A 19,148-nucleotide genomic window follows, 5' to 3' on the forward strand; every position below is an offset into this window, starting at 1 on the left:
CCATATCAATTAAATCAGTGAAAGATTTTGTGAAATAACACGGTGTACAGTTACACTATTTCCATTGCGTTGTTTACATCAATGGGTCATTGTGACGTCAATAACGAACAGAATCAAGAACGATAAGCGGGCAACAAATTCATTCTATGTACAAGTTTACAGCTTTATTTCTTATCAATACAAAGACAATAATTTTTTTATTTTCCACGATTTGATTTTCATTCATACCAATCTTTATGTTTATAAAGTAAAATACCACTGTTAAAAATCATTTCATATGACCTTTAACACCACCTCTTCTAATGCCGAGTGCAAGGAGAAGGGAGGTGTTTACTCAATCTACCCATGAATTTGAAACTGCTCTAGTGGAGGTGTTGTATGTAATTCAAATTCTAGTTGAACAAACTTATGTGAAGCGCGATATCTGTTGCGAAGTGTGATGTCTGTTGTGAAGCACGATGTCTGTTGTGAAGTGCGATGTCTGTTGTGAAGCGCGATGTCTGTTGTGAAGTGCGATGTCTGTTTCTTCATACTGGATCTATTTTTAGCATGTTGAAAAGTATTAAGCATGCTCAGCAATAAACATCACAGAAGTGCGGTGTGCGTTACATATGAAACACAATTTAGTAATATATCCTACACTTGTACCTCTAAAGACATTATATTCTGTTCATGGTTTCACGTGATGGAAGAGGGTGTTAGAGCCGAAGTGTTACAAGTTCCTAATAACCAGACAGCTGGGTGACTGTGGGCCTGCATTGGTTATTACAAATAAGTTATGATTTGTAATTTGTTGACAGAGAACAGGTTTCCATGGAAATTATATCCATTAGATCAACATATCGTAAGCCATAAGCTGAAGTGTAAAGGGAAATAAATCTATCTCACAAATAAGTACAAGAATGGGAAAAATTGATATGCTTTAAACATTTTAATAATTTGTTAACATTGTAGCAACATGCTTTTAAACTTAATTTACATTAAAGTCTTAAAATATCAAGATGTGTTTGTGAGTACTATGCCCCAAGAGTGGTCATGCAAGTTCTAATCTGGCTAAATTGGCCCTGATAAATGATACTGACCTTTAACATTTACATAGTCTTGACCTTTCATTTCACCTTGTATGAAGTCTACATTTTGCATAGTTCAGCAAGATGTGTTTGTAAAATACTGATGCCCACGTATGGCAGCAAAGCAATTCTGGTATCCAAAGGAAGGTCTTGTCACAAGAAATACACAGGTGAAATATGAAAGCCCAATCACTAACCCTTCAAAAGTTATGGACTAGGTTAAAGTTTTTCAAAAGTAGGTCAAGGTCATGAGGTCAAAACCTTTGCTACCCGAAGAAAGGTCTTGTCAAAAAAAATATACATGTGAAATGTAAAAGCATCAACCATTCAAAAGTTATGGCCAACGTTCAAGTTTTTCAAAAGTAGGTCAAACTCCGAGGCCAAGATCACAAGGTCGAAACGTTTGGCACTAAAATAAAGGTCTTGTCACAAGGAATACACATGTGAAATATGAAAGCCCTATCACCATCCATTCAAAAGTTATGGCCAACGTTAAAAGTTTTTATGGACAACCACACTAACAGACAGATTGACAGTCCATAAACTATATGCCCCCAGATCTGTTTACAGGGGCATAAAAATCATGCCCAAGGTTTAAGTTACAAACAGACCAAGAACAATATGCCCACAAATCTTCCATCGATATCATTTAGTCTCGTAGCATTATTCATTGAACCATGGTTCTGAGTAACAGTGGAACATGACACATGATTTGTTATTCCAGTTTAGAATCTGCTGAGTCCAGGAGAAAGTCCTTTATTTCTGACTTCATCTTTATCCTGCATACAAAAATATCAGTCATAATCATCACAAGCATTAACAGCTTCATGGTCATATGCAATACTTCTGCCATTTTTTTCTAACATTATTTTTTCGCCTCTTTGATATGAAGAGTTCTTGTAAGATTTCCAAAATAGGTTTAAAGTTTATAATGTAACAAGAGGCCCATGGGCCTAAATTGTCACCTTAGTATGCACATTGTTTTGGTATTTAGAAATCATTGTATTTACCTGTGCTTTTTATACGTCTCCCCTTTTATTATAGTTTGTATTTACCTGTGCTTTTTATACGTCTCCCCTTTTATTATAGTTTGTATTTACCTGTGCTTTTTATATGTCTCCCCTTTTATTATAGTTTGTATTTACCTGTGCTTTTTATACGTCTCCCCTTTTATTATAGTTTGTATTAGATGATAGATATATACTGGAATAACTATCACACACAATTAATAATTTAGAATTCCTTTATATGTGAGTAGGCTTAATTACGATGCAATTTTCTACTCGAGTTCTAAAAGGGCAAATGAATTTTTAGTTTTCAAAGAGGGTCCATTACTCATTATACATGTAGGCAATCATGCAAACAGTTTGTGTACTTGAAATCCAGGAGTAAATATTTTCTAAAATATATCGCATTTTCATCATATGATCAAGTAAATACCCGAACTATAGATGTTATATACCAAAATTAGTTGAAATTGGTTCAGCCCTTCCAGAGAAGAAGCTGAACGTGTTCAAAAGTTTACGACCAAAGCACGATGACAAACAAAAACAAATAACAATGTCACATGATTCTCTAAGCGACTTAAAAAAAACTGTTCAGCCTGGTTAGCCCAGTGATTGGATCACTTAACTAGAGATGTAAGGGCCCCAGATTCAATCTCTGATTGATCCAAAATTTGCTACAATAACTTATTTTAAATGTCCATATATAAAACTTCTGTAAGAGTTTACTTTACATGTTAATTCTAACATAGACCTGGTGATATATCAAAAGGTTTTTTTTTGTAGGAACAAGATAGAATTCAAAATTATATATTTTTTAAAAATGTCGCATATGACCTCAAAACATAATATTACTAAGAAAAAAATTTGAATATATACATGTATGCATAAACTCTCTCTATTTTCATTTGTTCCTGATTACTGACTTTCTCAATGACTCTCTATCTTCATTTGTTTCTGATTACTGACTTTCTCAATGACTCTCTATTTTCATTTGTTCCTGATTACTGACTTTCTCAATGAATCTCTATCTTCATTTGTTTCTGATTACTGACTTTCTCAATGACTCTCTATTTTCATTTGTTTCTGATTACTGACTTTCTCAATGAATCTCTATCTTCATTTGTTTCTGATTACTGACTTTCTCAATGACTCTCTATTTTCATTTGTTTCTGATTACTGACTTTCTCAATGACTCTCTATCTTCATTTGTTCCTGATTACTGACTTTCTCAATGATTTCTTCGGCATACCTTCTGTGTCTCTTAGTGATATCCTCTAGTATGTGATTGGGTAATCTGTTGACATCATCCTGTAAATAATCGATAAATAATGAATTATACAGGTAACTAGTGGGTATCATCATCATCATCCATTTTGATTTTCCAGGCCAAATTAATCCTTTTCCAAGGGTGAGGCCTGGCTGTGTGTATACACAATTATAAATATAATACATGTAAACTGCCCATAAAATAAAAATCAAAATGTACAAATAAATACAAATTTCAATTAATTCTAATCTGTAAATCGAACTGGATACTTTGCTAAGAAATGCATGGACTTACCAGATCTTTAATCAACAGCCTACAGGCATAACATAGGGTCATTATCACGTCATCTCTCGATAACCTGAAATAAACATGGCCTCAAACTGAATATATCTGCACATTATTCGTGCATTTCCTAACATTCATTAAGTCCCATCATACGAGACTTTTCGCTTTGATGTTTTTAACATATCAAGTATTTCCATTGAATGAATCGAAAGGATCAGGAACAAGTTCTAACACTTATTAATCCCTCTCCTTTGAATGGCAGTTTATATCACCACACTCATGACACTATATATATATATATATATATTTTAATTGCTTTGGGCATTTGATTGACATCTTGTATCACCACGCCCACAGTCAGTATTATCAATGATTAACTTACTTTGGGACATTTGACTGACAGCTTTCATCACCACGCCCACATTCAGTATTATCAATGATTAACTTACTTTGGGGCATTTGACTGACAGCTTTCATCACCACACCCACATTCAGTATTATCAATGATTAACTTACTTTGGGACATTTGACTGACAGCTTTCATCACCACGCCCACAGCACTCGGTTTCACTATTACAAATGGACAGCGAGACACTACTACAACGAGACACTGTCTCTGAAAACTGGACCGCACCGAGTGCTGAGGACAGGGGCACATCTGTGTCCAGCGGTGCCTAAAAAGCCATGAAAGTATTAGTCAAGTTTTCATTTCGTCTAAATTAAATGGCTAAATACTACAAAGTTGGTTTTAGATACAAATGTAATATAAATTGACTTCTACTAGCAAGAACTTATTTTAACGTAAATTTACAAAGTCATCAAAAAGAATCGAGGAATATTTTACTGTAGTGTTGAACTAAATGAGCATTCGTGAACATTATGTTTCAATAGTAAAATCTCACACACTCACAGAATAAAGAAATATGAAATGTCAACAATTATCTGTACTTCAAATCTGAGACACTTTCTCAACAAAACAATGCCTGGAAGACAGACAGACTGGCAATGTATAAACCTGACAGATAGAAGACATGACAGATTGACAATGTATACACCTGACAGTTAGAAGACATGACAGATTGACAGTGTATACACCTCACAGATAGAAGACATGACAGATTGACAGTGTATATACCTGACAGATAGAAGACATGACAGATTGACAGTGTATATACCTGACAGAGAGAAGACATGACAGATTGACAGTGTATACACCTGACAGATAGAAGACATGACAGATTGGCAGTGTAAATACCTGACAGAGAGAAGACATGACACATTGACAGTGTATACACTAGACAGATAGAAGACATGACAGATTGACAGTGTATAGACCTGACAGATAGAAGACATGACAGATTGACAATGTATATACCTGACAGATGGTGCACTGATTCTCGTTGTCCTTCTTCTTTTCTGTGTGTAATTTTTCACCAGTCCTGAAAAGGAATTTGGAAAAATGTTTATAATGTAATTCATAATCATTCAGAAAATGCCAAAACAAAGAATTTAAATTCCTATAAATCTATGTCAGTGGTCTAGTATGAATTGATGTTGGTCAATTTAAAGAGAGAAAATGATTTAGTGGTAGAGGAAAAGCCCTTGACTTAGGCATGTAAAACCTGAGCAATATTTTACACCGGCTTAACTTCCCTGATGAAAACCACGATCAGTAGGTACATTTTTCACTCTATCCAAATGTGACATCATAGGTTTTGTAAAATCTTTAACTAATCAAACTTTGTATATGATACATCCTTGTAGGAATTTTAATTAATAAGTACAGTACATTAAAAAAAAATTTAATGTATTTTGAAATTGAAAAAGTTTATTTTTTCTATTTCTAATGAATAAATGTTGTAAAGGGCAATAACTCCTATGCTGGCATTTTCTCTATTGTATGTCTATCCCTGATATCCACGATTAATTCATGTATATCATAAAGCAGCAGTTTTTTGAATCTGTTAAAATTGAAATTTTGTCATTTTGATAAGTTTTTATGTATTTCTTATTATGCTGTTTAACGAACTTGTGTGACTTTCTGATGCTGATATATCATACTTCGTTTATGGCAACGTATACAATTTCTTTGCTTATTGATTACATTAAACTATTTCCAGTGGAAATTAATACAGTTTACTACTTTGAACCCTTAATTATGCAAAGGAATATAAAAGTGGAGTTAGCTTAAATATCCAAAGAAATCTTCAAATCACATCTTAAGCACAACTTTCTGAAATTAGGGTGTATCAATATGTCAAATCACATCTTAATTAAGCATAACTTTCTGAAATTAGGATGTATCAATATGACGAGGCCCATTGGCCTCCACAATCACCTGAACTCTTCAATGGATAGCTCAATCAAACAAGATGTTCATCACTTTTTAAATAATGAAATTGAATTGTCTTTAGCTTTCCAGATTCAGTTTTTTTATTGTCCAGGAGCATTGTAAAAGCATTTTTTTTAAAATTATGTTCACAGGAAAAGGTTTCCTAGTACACGTATACAAAAAAAAGGTAAAATAATCAATCTCATAAACCCTATAAAGAGGACAAAATCAAGAACAGGGCAACCACAGACCCCTGGGAACACCAGAGGTGGGATCAGGTGCCTAGGAGGAGTAAGCACCCCCTGTTGATTGGTCACACCTACCGCGAGCCCTTTCTCTTGATCGGGTAAACAAAGAAATCCGTAGTCAAAATCAGAATGTGAAGAACAGTCTAACAACTGATATAAAAGTAGGAAGTGTAATCTCAAAATAAAAATGTCTCTGGGCAGACGGGCTGACATATTAACCGAGCATCGTTGTTCCAGTATGCCACACCCCCAATCCTTATTTTCCGGGCATGATAATGAAGACATAGCTACCTCATAATATTACTGGTTGTGGAGGGATACTCTGCCTGAAGACCTGTCACAAACTTCTCTGTTAAGTGTTCTATGCTTACACTATCTGGCGCCTACAGCAAAGAAATGAACTGTCAATCATTGACAACTCTGTCATGGGAGTATTCAGAGTGATCATTATAAAACTGTCGTAAACATAACATCTAAACCAATCCCTAGTGAATCTGAGCGATTACGATCCTGTCCAGTACCGGTAATAATAATTCAGTACTTTTGTCCTTGTATTGCACTACTTTCCTAGTGACAACAGCAAGTTATGCTGTTGTTACAACTTACTTTGGTTGTAATAGTTGGGATGAAAACACTAGGCACATTGTTCAGGATGTTATACAGTGTGACTTCTTTGCTGCTGAAGTCCCTACAAATAAGATACAACCTGTACAGCAAAAGATCCAATCTACATCTTAGTAGTGGTATTTTCTATATATACTACACTCAACTATGTTGACAAGTAAACATTAATTGACCTACCTGATTGGTCTCACTAGAGTGATTTCATGACATCTGGTATCTGCAAATGCCTGTCAATAATGATCAGAATATTTCATCCCTAAGAAAGCTTGTGTGCTACTCATTACATCTGCATTCAAAATTTAATTCAAAATCTCAATCAGCTGTTGAACTTACTGTATCCATGGCAACATGTGCCCCTCTGCCCTGTGCTATGTCGGTCAGCAGACGAACCGCCAATCTGGTGCTGCAGTCTCCCAGCATCACCTTGGTGTACCCCTCTTTACGAGCAAGGTCGATCAAAATATTCTGTCTGCCAAATTCAATTTAAAGATTTTTATTAAATGATCAGAAATTTTGATGCTCTTTAATTGGTCAAGATGATCTTTTCTGATGTGTACCTCAGAGTGAGTTCACCTACAAATTAACTTTGGAGATTTATTCAAGATTTCCCTCTTGATCAATCACAGAGTTGCTGACATTTTTATCAACCAATCAATCAGTGAGTTTTAAACATGAATAGTTAAGTCTATGTCATTTGTAAACAAGTAAAAAAGCAGAGGGCAGGTTCAGGTATAGGTAAAAAAAATTATGAATACAGTTTATCATTGTTACAGTTTCTAGGTTTTGACTGTTGAAATATTGTTAAAATGCACTTATTTTTATTTGTTGAAGAAATAAAAAAAAATTGTGAAAACTGTTGTAGAATTCCTGATAATTCAATAAAGCAGTGGAGATCTACTTGTGACTATAGAGACCTGATCAGATATTGGTTGACCGAGGCCTATGTGCCTTGTACATGTAGGCCTCGATTAACCAATGCCTGACCAAGTTCCTATAGTAAAGAGTAGACCTCATCAAAATTCAATAATTGTTAAATCACATTGAAAAAATAACCTTTAATCTAAAACTATTACATTGACATATTTGTAAAGACAAGAAATACAGTTCACTCAAATTCCAGCATAATTTCTTGCAAAAGAGTTTGAAGAGAAGTTGCTGACACTTCAGTATGATTCTTAAGACCTTGGATATAAACAGATTCTATTAGGACTTCACAGATTACCTACAGCGAATTTCTGCCATTATCCCTACCTGAGACTCTTGATGAGGTCCTCTTTAGCACTGACAGACTTTAGTGAGTTTAACAGGACTTTAAGCTTCTCCTCTGCCTCGTCATATTTGGTGAGATTTCCACTAGAGTTGCTGGAAACCTCAGAGACTGAGTCTGGCTCTGTTGACACAGGGACAGAGTGCTGTGAGGAGTTTTGAATGCTCTCCTTGTCCAGCTCCATGGCCTACAGGAAAAGAAATAGCATTATTTGAGAACAAACTTAATTAAAGGTTTACTTTAAGATATCTATTTGCGACATCACGTGCTCAAAGCACTTTGTGTGTGTTCAAGGTAAAAGGGCAACTCACTCCTATATCAAGATTTACTTACTATGTACAAGTATATAATTAGTTTACATTAATGTACAATAGTCATATACATGCTGCCTTATTCTTATTAGTCTACAATTCAGACATAACATTTACATAGAATTTACAAGCAGACTTTCATAAAACTCACCTTATATGCATGTAAAATAAGTCCTAAAACCTACATCTATATCTAAATTTATGACCCTCAGTAAAACTGTGTCTGTACTGTTGGTTCACATAAATTTTCTACTTATCATGCTAAAGGTCAAGGTCAGTAAATTATTACAGAATGCTAACGGAGCTGGGCAGTTACAATTTGCAGAGCTGCATTTTCTTTTTCTAAATTGCATAATAATATGTACCCTGGCTGACAAGGAAGTTGTCACCACATAGTTTTATAGAAAGATGTATTTCTTATGTGCTTCAGTGATTCTGAATTCTAAAGACTTCAGCTTAGCTGTTACTCTTTTCATAAAACACAGCACTATCTGCTTCACCAGCAGCACGTACTTGTTCCAGAGCCCTAACATAACAGGGGAATCCCGTTTTTTCCATGATTTCCAAAACCTGTGAGCACGTGGTCAGTCTTTCTTCTGCTGACATCCCGACCGTGACACCTTCTGTAACAGATTATAAAACATCTCTTTCATCAAAGTGTTTGCCTGCATACTGAATTTTCTTTACAAAACACATAATGTAAAACGTAGCTATGACACAACATAAGCAAAGAAACATTCATTCCAAAAGAAGTGTGAAAATAATCCCAATACACCTGCACTGTTACTCATTTCACATTTCACAATTATAATGATTCATTCCAGCAACATGAAGTTTAAACAAACATATATAAGTTGAAAATTCAAAAGATGTTTACCATCAATGAACACCAATCCTGGCTTGAATCGTAACTTTTTGTGTGCACGCCCACCAAGACCCTTCAAAAAATAGAAATAAAGTGCACCACTTAGGTACATGACATACCTGTCTACCACTACATGTATATATTTACATGCCTGAAGTCACAAGCTGTGACTATCAATTGCAATTCCAACATGAGGCCATAGCGACCTACTTTGGGGTCACAAAATGCCTTCCCCCAAGATGTATCAACTGACCAAACAAGAATATTGGTAAAATTGATGGACGCTTCCCAAAAGTGCATCTAACCAATGAACTATTTCATATGATGGATGACTCGCACAATGACCAATAAATGTTGAAATATTTTTAAAATGAAGGGGTTTTTCCATACAAGGTTTCCGTTCTGAGTGACCTTGAGCTAGATACAAAATTACCTGAGTGACCTTTGTCTGAAAGCCATTTGCCTATTGTTTATTTGTGTGATATATGATTAATACCTGTTTTAAAACTGTTACAATAAGAAACTGTTATGTTCTTAGTGACCTTGACCTTTTCAAAATGACCTTGAGAGACCTTGCTCAAAAATACTCTCTCAAAGAATATTTGTAATTAATTATGATAAATTTCTGATGAAAAGTTTAGGAGAAGTGAGCTTGAATGGACAGACAGATAAGACAGCGACTACATGCTCCCCTAACATTTCTCGGAGAGAGAAAATTGTGATGGTCCTAAGCCTCACACTGTTCATTATTTCATCCAGACACAATTTGTATATGTATAGACATTCCAAAATGAGCCCAGTGACTTACTTTTGGTTTCCCTCCAAAGATGTTCCTATGCCTCACAGTGTTACAGATATGATCTGGACATGATTTGCATATATGCATGAAAAACCATAAAATTCCAAAATAAGGGCACAGTGACCTATTTTTGATTCACAACACATCTTCCCCAACGATGCATCAACTGACCAAGTTTGACAGTCCTAGGCCTCACAGTGTGGAAGATATGACATAGTAATGGAAAAGCTAACAGACGGACAGACAAGCCTATAGCTTAATATGCCCCATCAAAAGATGAGCAAATAAGGGTGTGAAATAATGATAACATAAAATTCCAGTTAAATACTCCAACAGTTCTTGCCAATTACATAGATGAAATTTTTTCTTTGGATTTTTGACAGGATCTTCCAAACGTTTTATCACATTTCTGTTGTTTTTCACTGTGGCTTTACATACTTCCTGAATCAGGTGTAGCAGACAGCTGGAAGCCTGACCCCCAGACACCCCCACAAGCACCGTCTCCCCATCTCGGATCAGTTTAGATTTCCCAATGGCTGCCCGGAATTTATGGGTCACATACACCATAAAACACTCCCTAAAAACAGAAGAAGAAAATGTTTCAAATTTTTCCTTTCAAATGACCGTAATTTTCTACCCAAGTACAATTTAATCCAAGTTTAAATTCATATTGTTTTCCATTTAGAGCTCTATCTAGTAAGTCTCTTTTTAAATTTACCCAAACAAAACATAGGCAAAAGTAATGAATAGTAGTGTTTCCCAGTCTACAGTATTAAATTTTGATGTTCGCCAAATAAATGCACATTTCCTTGGAACAGAATATATCAATTCACACAAGGTAATCAATGTTTACCCACCTAAAACCATAGAAATGCTTATGAAAATCCCAGTCTCTTTGAAGAGAATTTTCTCTTATTAACTCCATGTATATACTAACTGATAGACAGACACACCTGGTTTCTTTAAAACTTTCTTCTAAATGATCAACATTTTGAAATTCAAACATGGACTATCAAACAACTAGTACCAAAACAGATACACACTGTACATTTAAATAACACAATAGCATGTCCATTAGTTCATTGTTGCATCTTTGTGTTCAGTTCACATTCATACGTCAGTTCAATATTTACAATACTTCAATCATTGACTGTTGCCTTCAACAAAAATGTCATTCCATTTATTTGGCTCAATACACTAGTAATAGCAATTCTTTATTACCTTTTTCAGGGAGAAAAAACAGGTTTCATAGTACAAAACGATATTGCAGGTTTTTTATGTTACTTATTTAGTAAAGCTTTTAAAAATTCTACTTTATCCAAGAATCAACCGCCGTGTTAGAACATAAATGAACATATAAACTTACCTACACGAAGCATCATTAACTTGAGCAACTAATTAAAATGTACACTTACCTACAGAAAGCATCATTGACTCGTGTGACTAATAAATTAACATGTACACTTACCTACAGAAAGCATCATTGACTCGTGTGACTAATAAATTAACATATAAACTTACCTACACGAAGCATCATTAACTTGAGCAACTAATTAACATGTACACTTACCTACAGAAAGCATAATTAATTCGTGTGACTAATAAATTAACATATAAACTTACCTACACGAAGCATCATTAACTTGAGCAACTAATTAACATGTACACTTACCTACAGAAAGCATAATTAATTCGTGTGACTAATAAATTAACATATAAACTTACCTACACGAAGCATCATTAACTTGAGCAACTAATTAACATGTACACTTACCTACAGAAGTATCATTAACTTGAGCAACTAATTAACATGTAAACTTATCTACAGAAAGCATCATTGACTCGTGTGACTAATAAATTAACATATAAACTTACCTACAGAGAGCATCATTGACTCGTGTGACTAATAAATTAACATATAAACTTACCTACAGAAAGCATCATTAACTTGAGCAACTAATTAACATGTACACTTACCTACAGAAAGCATAATTAATTCGTGTGACTAATAAATTAACATATAAACTTACCTACACGAAGCATCATTAACTTGAGCAACTAATTAACATGTACACTTACCTACAGAAGTATCATTAACTTGAGCAACTAATTAACATGTAAACTTATCTACAGAAAGCATCATTGACTCGTGTGACTAATAAATTAACATATAAACTTACCTACAGAGAGCATCATTGACTCGTGTGACTAATAAATTAACATATAAACTTACCTACAGAAAGCATCATTAACTTGAGCAACTAATTAACATGTACACTTACCTACAGAAAGCATCATTGACTCGTGTCACTAATAAATTAACATGTAAACTTACCTACAGAAAGCATCATTGACTCGTGTGACTAATAAATTAACATATAAACTTACCTACAGAAAGCATCATTGACTCGTGTCACTAATAAATTAACATGTACACTTACCTACAGTAAGCATCATTGACTCGTGTGACTAATAAATTAACATGTACACTTACCTACAGAAAGCATCATTGACTCGTGTGACTAATAAATTAACATGTACACTTACCTACAGAAAGCATCATTGACTCGTGTGACTAATAAATTAACATGTACACTTACCTACAGTAAGCATCATTGACTCGTGTGACTAATAAATTAACATGTACACTTACCTACAGAAAGCATCATTGACTCGTGTGACTAAAACTGCCTTCTTCTCACACTTCATGCATTTTCTTTCCTCACTTAAAAATATAATAAAGAATGAAAAGTAATAAGACCATTCAAATCATTGAATTTTAAGTAAAAATGGGAATACAATAATATCACCTAAATATCTTTCAACAGCACTAGGACATACTATAGATCAAATTTAATCATAAAATAAAAATGCCAATGACTTTCAATCTCATTAATATATACTTCTGCTTTCATGGATTACAGATTTTGTACAGTTTTATTAAAAATTTGAACCATTTCAGCACCCCCTGAAGCTGATAAGCATTGGTGACCTGGGAGCCCTACAGTGACCACTGTGTCCATCCGTCTGTGGATATTCAGGATCTTTGTGGACAATGATAAGAGGAATTAGACACCCGAGTATTGATTTTGAAGTCAGACAGTCTAAGGTCAAGATCATGAGGTTAAACATTTTGTCAAAGGGAATACACATGTGAAATATGACAGTGCTATCACTATCCATTCAAAACTTATGGACTAGGTTAAAGTTTTTGCAGACAAACAGACGGACGAACCAAACACTATATGCCCCCCTTCCAAATCTACAATTAGGGGGGCATAAAACGATCAAAATGAGTATACCATTGTTCAGTATTCTAAGAATATGGCAGATTATAAAATTTTCTATTGGAATACAAAGTCACCAGGCTACAGTTTTGTTTCAATAGTGCTTGAACATGCACATTCAAATCTATGCAAGATTTTTGATTTGAACATCATTTTATTCATGTCTATATAGAAAATACATACATAAATAGGATTAGGCAGCAGGCACAGTGTCTATATAAGCCCTCTCCATCAAAATAAGATGAAGTTTCATGAATGAGAAATTGAATTGGAGCTGGTGAATTTATACATGAATTTTCAAACAAAACACCCAGACAACACTGAAGTCGAGACTGAAACACTATTATAGAAGACATTAAAGTAGACCTATACTCGGCCTACGTCACAATCAAATGTAAATGCGGAACCACGCATCCGTTTTCCGAAATGTGGTATTTAAAAGACATCGGTTTGATTTTTACATGGCGATATGAATGTCCGATAGTGATTCCTTCCAAGGCATTCTTGTCAGCTGCAGTTAAATTTTGTATTTAAAAAAAGGGGGGGGGGGGCTACAGATAATTCAAGCTTTAGAAAAAAATCAGTTGGAGAACAGACAACATTTTGGCGAATGAGGGTGTCTGTGAGGTACATTGACTATTCATGCATGTAGAAGTTTTACAATGATCCATGTTCAACATATGGAATTACACGGGCATCAGAAAGTTGGAGAGACGGATAGGAAAGGGGGACCAATTTATATTTCCACCAGCATCATAATAATAATATTATTTCTTTTGTGAGGATCCGGGTTAAAATAGGTCCTCAGTACCCATGCTTGTCGCAAGAGGCGACTAAATGGGACGGTCCTTCGGATGAGACCGCAAAAACCGAGACCCCGTGTCATAGCAGGTGTGGCACGCTAAAATACCTACTCAAAGGCTGTCGGCGTCGAGCATAGGCCTAAGATTTGCAGCCCTTCACCGACAATGGTGGCATCTCCATATGAGTAAAAAATTCTCGAGCGTAATAATTGCTAATTCTCAACTACGCAGCTGTTGAATCCAAATTATCTATGTTCCCCAAACTTGAAGGCCCTGGCCCCTGGATTCAAGGGGTAAAAAATCCTTGCTAATAGACACAAGTAATAACTGTGCAAAACTACATTAGATTAATTATCCATTCAATGGTACAATTTTCATAAGATTTGAAACACTATGCATACACTCTATCGATGTAAACTTTAATTCTAAACAATCATTTTAAGAAACCACATTAGGTCAATACCATACATAATTCCTTACATGACATAACTGCACCACCACCATCATCATAAAATGAATCATACGATTACTGTTCAGACAGTCTTGTCATATCGAGATGCATTCACTGGAACTCTAATTCTTATTATCAATATAACGGTGTGTATGTACATAACTCCTGCATCGTCCCAGTCAGTTGGGATCATTGGATGTTTGCTATTTCAAGCCATTGTTAGCTCGTGTGATTTATTGCACTCATGTTTCACCATTTCTGGCAACAAAGGATAGCCACAGGAATCTAGAATCTCTGAATATTCATGGACTGGATGTAGTTCTCCTAAAAGTTGATTTTTCTTCAGTTGTACAGGAAATTTGGAGGTATTGACAACTTTTACTGGAAGGATTTACTAAACAATAAGCCACAAAGGCGTCTTGTGGATCCTTCAACACTGGTTTTATCTCTAAAAACCAGGTGTCAATCAATTCTGGATTTTGCTTCAGAAGTGGTTGTCTCATCTACACGTACTGTTGCGGTTTTCTCTTATTTGCAATCCACATAGCATTACACCCACCTGCCTTGAATTTCCAAACCACACTGTGTATTAATGGTTACATTCCATTCTGGTTATCAAGGAAGTCACAACCTAGTGAAGCAATGTACATGTGCCATACATAGGTTTCATCTCCCATTTCCATTCTGACTTCCGTTATTCCACTTGTCTTCATTTTCCAACCCGCCTCTGCTACTACTAAGCTTCTTGGAGCTTGTTGCAAGTGTGGACGTTTCTCAACAAGAATTTTCTTCTGAAACTTTCTCTTACTGATGACTTTCACCTCTGCTCCAGTATATTTACCACAGCATTCATCTCGATGCCCTCAGTGGTTATCGGAGCTCTGATAGTTACAGCAGGAACCCTATCAATGACCACATCACTCTCCTCTGACGCAGAAATAGCTATACAAGGTTCCTTCACCTGTTCAAAACTTCCTTCCTCCATTATTTGCATATTTATAATGGACACAATGGATTTCTTCTCTGTTTGATTAATCATTATGTCTTATTGTTTTACTCATTTTAAATTTATTTGATAGAGCTATTGTTTGACTCCTTCTAATACAAACATTTCTTATGTCGTCCTGACCGATGTGCAGTGCCTCAGGTCCGATGTGTCATTTTTTACACCGGACCGGAATGTCCGATGTCTCAGTATTCGGTTTTAAGCTTTATTATGTTGACGCGGAGTCAATTAAATGTTTGTTATAAGTAAAAAATATCACACAAATCCAAATACGTAAATGAATGTGATTAAACCGCATGGACCGTCTAAAGTATTATGCAGGAGGGATCCCTGGTATAGTATTACTAGTATAATAAATAAGATTTCCTTGGTTTTGCATTTTCACGTGTTACTCTTTTTTACATTAGGTTTTTCGGTCTGACAAAATTTGGTTCGGTCCGGTGTGTTCATTGATTACACAGGACCGAATGTCCTGTGTGATCCAAAAAACTTTCGTATAGACTGCCACTTAGGCTTGAGGGGATGCTATTGTGATGTTACGGTATGAGATTGCTTGTTTAGATGTTTCGGCACATTTGCATACAGATGGTCAAAATGTATTGTGCATCTTGCAACACAACTTTACTTTTACTTTAGGCATTTGATCCACCTATTCAATTAATGCCGGAATACATGTATAATGCAGTCGACATAAACAGTGCATTGTGACGTCATGTTGAACAGAAAATTTAGTGAATTTCATGCCTAGACAGTAAGCAATGCAAACTTATCGCAATTCACCTTTGAATTAGAATGCTTTGGCCGATATAGTATTGTGTTGTGTGACGACACAATTGAATCTGTTTGTAATACAATATGCGAAATGCAACAGAAACTCTCATTGGTTCATATGTATAAGTCCCCCCAAATTCCCTTATACAGTCTTCGACGTTAACCAGTGGCCCGATGCCCGAGGCCAGTAAAATCGGGATCGGGCTTCTTAAAATATTAAACCCAGGAGTCCGGCGGGCCTGTAAATGTTTTCTTATATGTTCTGTATATATTACAAATAAAGCGTGAGATTGACTCAGACTAAATGTCATGAATTAGTAGTCAAATTTCGCATAGAAAAACGATCAACCATGCTGCCTTTTCTGAAGTATAGGGAGGGGGCTCGTCCGGGAAATTCAAAACCACCCAAGCGTATTTCATAATCACAACCATCCGATAAAAAAAAAAAAACCCAAAAAACCTGTCGTACGAGGAGAAAAGAGCGAAAATTCATGCCCCATTGGACCAAGGGTAGGCCTTGGCTAACATTTGATTCTGGAGAAAACAAAATGTTTTGTACGCGGTGTATACAAAACAAAGTTGAACATGAGCTGCTGATGTATCTGCGAGATTAATATGTTGAAAAATAAAATAAGACAATCCTTTTAATGTCAATTGTTCTCTAACTATGATTATCTTGACCTGTATTTTCCTACAGTAGAACATGCATGTATCTATAGTGTAGAATCAGCAAATAACATGTGGTCAAATTAGAAAAAACATTTTGGGCCTGTAAAATATTGTTTGGGCTTGCACAATTATTATACTGGGAGGCCCGAAGGGCCTGTGCTTTACAAAGTTTTTTTCGTGAAGACTGCTTATACGGGAGTAGTCGGCATTTGAAAACATGACGGCCAGATGGAAACAAACTTCAAAGGAAGAAAGAGAAAAAGTTGCATTCTTAAGTTGTTGTCTCATAAATTTAATATCAAAAAAAATTCCTAACATATTTTTCTACTATACTTGTGTCGAAACATACCTTCAAATATTTATTAAAGCCCCATACGACCCAAAAACTCACAGCTTTTGATTATTTCGTTCGTTGACGTAGCCATGTTTTAATTTTTTAATATTGAATTTATGAGACAGCAACACAAGAATACACCAATAACGCGATATCAGGCCTCAACCGTGCACAGCTTTTTGTGCCCCATAAATCGAAAGTTTTTATAAGAGCTGGATCTGTAGCTCTCTGTTCCGTCACAATATTTTTTTCAGGGAGCTACAGTTCTCCAGCTAGTAATTTTCTAGTCCATCCATCTTATCTGATCACCGGTCACCTGAATCAGCTCGAGAAAGTGGGTGGGCTGTAATCGGCCAATGAAAACTCTTGTTGTATTACATCAAACATGTCATTCAAACTGTTCAATTGTCTCATTCAATTGTGTCATCACACAACGCAATACTATATCAGGTAAAGCGTTTTAATTCAAAGGTGAATTGCGATAATAGCGATAGAGAGTTAGTTTAAAGTCAAATCACTAATATGAAGCGAACGGCAGTGGAACATCAATTGCTTCAACCGTCCGAAGCTGAATGTAAATTTCCAGATATGAATTATGATGGACTGCTTTGAGATTCTGTGAAGGTTCAAGTCCAAATATCCAGCCGAGCTGAATCACAGCCGAGATAACTGTAAGTGTAATTTGTAACAAAGTTTCAACTTACTCTGTCGCAGACTGAACCAGGATGCAAGACTCATGTCTAGAATGACGTATGATTTGCAAGGGTTAATAATGTATCTATCTCAAGCCCAGTGCTGGCTCGCACTGCAATCTCTAAATTAATAACACATTAATCCATAATCTCAGCGAGATTCGTCGAGTCTGGATGTCTGGACTGAAGAGATTAGTTAGTCTGTAGTTTCAAGATCCCACTTCTAGATCTGCGCTAGTCTGTAGTTTCAAGAACCCACTTCTAGATCTGCGCTTGCTCTAACGTCAACATAATATAGATATATAGGCCTATGCCTATAAGTACAGAGGAAATTTTATACAAGCCTGAACATAGGGGCTCGTCATGAAACTTTTGTGCTATTACCAAACACGAAGAGATGTACACCATGGGTGTTTTTCTTGATTGTATGGGATATATTTACTAAAGCTATAGCTAGAGATGGATAATCGCGTTTTTGCAAGATTATCTCGCGATAGAAGTGTTCCCAACCCGTTCAACAAGACATTTCTAGTTTTCAGCATATGACCATGATGTTCGCAGAAGTGCGAATCAAGTCTGATAAATAACAAATACGTACACAATTTTTTCTCTCCGAACAGGGGATATTTCTTCACCTTCTTGTACACTACACATGATGAAATCTGAAATCTTTACTGTTCAATGTAGATTATTTCTTTCCTATCTGATGCTAAAAATGGGTAATTATAAAACATTTTGATAACATAGAATGTTGAATAATTGTTAACTCGAACATGAAATCATTCATTTCGCTCTGACATGTAAACATTATTCAATTTATTTATTGATTCACCAAGCATGTTGTCACACAGTTATGTTACACAATATGAGATATATAATGGTAATAAACTAAATACTAACATATGTAAATACGTGTATATTTGACGTGTACATATGCATAGGCGGATCCAGGAATTTGTGAAGGGGGGGGGGGGGGGTCTAGCACTTGATCTTTTTTACGTACTTTTCACAACCTTACCTCATCACCCCTTTGCTGGTCTACATAATACCTTAGGGAAAT

At 35.5% G+C, this 19,148-nt stretch overlaps 1 protein-coding gene across 2 annotated transcripts; it reads right to left on the minus strand.

Annotated features, from left to right (window-relative positions):
- Positions 1–138: 138 nt before the first annotated feature.
- On the minus strand, positions 139–18,782 carry LOC125666245 (cytoplasmic tRNA 2-thiolation protein 2-like). 2 transcript variants are annotated; one of them, XM_048899446.2, is made up of 16 exons: positions 18,687–18,765; positions 12,729–12,800; positions 10,514–10,652; positions 9,289–9,349; positions 8,925–9,034; positions 8,085–8,287; positions 7,167–7,302; positions 7,011–7,060; positions 6,816–6,897; positions 6,501–6,592; positions 5,005–5,068; positions 4,154–4,303; positions 4,012–4,073; positions 3,639–3,702; positions 3,327–3,385; positions 139–1,849 (listed from the first exon to the last, which is right to left on the minus strand). In XM_048899446.2, the coding sequence occupies exons 1-16, from the start codon at positions 18,740–18,742 to the stop codon at positions 1,786–1,788; spliced, it is 1,464 nt and encodes a 487-aa protein (XP_048755403.2). In that variant the 5' UTR covers positions 18,743–18,765; the 3' UTR covers positions 139–1,785. The 2 variants fall into 2 exon arrangements, with proteins under 2 accessions (XP_048755403.2, XP_048755383.2); XM_048899426.2 differs by lacking the exon at positions 4,012–4,073 and having other exon boundaries at positions 4,146–4,303; positions 18,687–18,782.
- Between the last annotated feature and the right edge of the window lie 366 nt (positions 18,783–19,148).

Source organism: Ostrea edulis, chromosome 1 (genome assembly GCF_947568905.1).
Source record: "Ostrea edulis chromosome 1, xbOstEdul1.1, whole genome shotgun sequence".
NCBI lineage: Eukaryota > Metazoa > Mollusca > Bivalvia > Ostreida > Ostreidae > Ostrea > Ostrea edulis.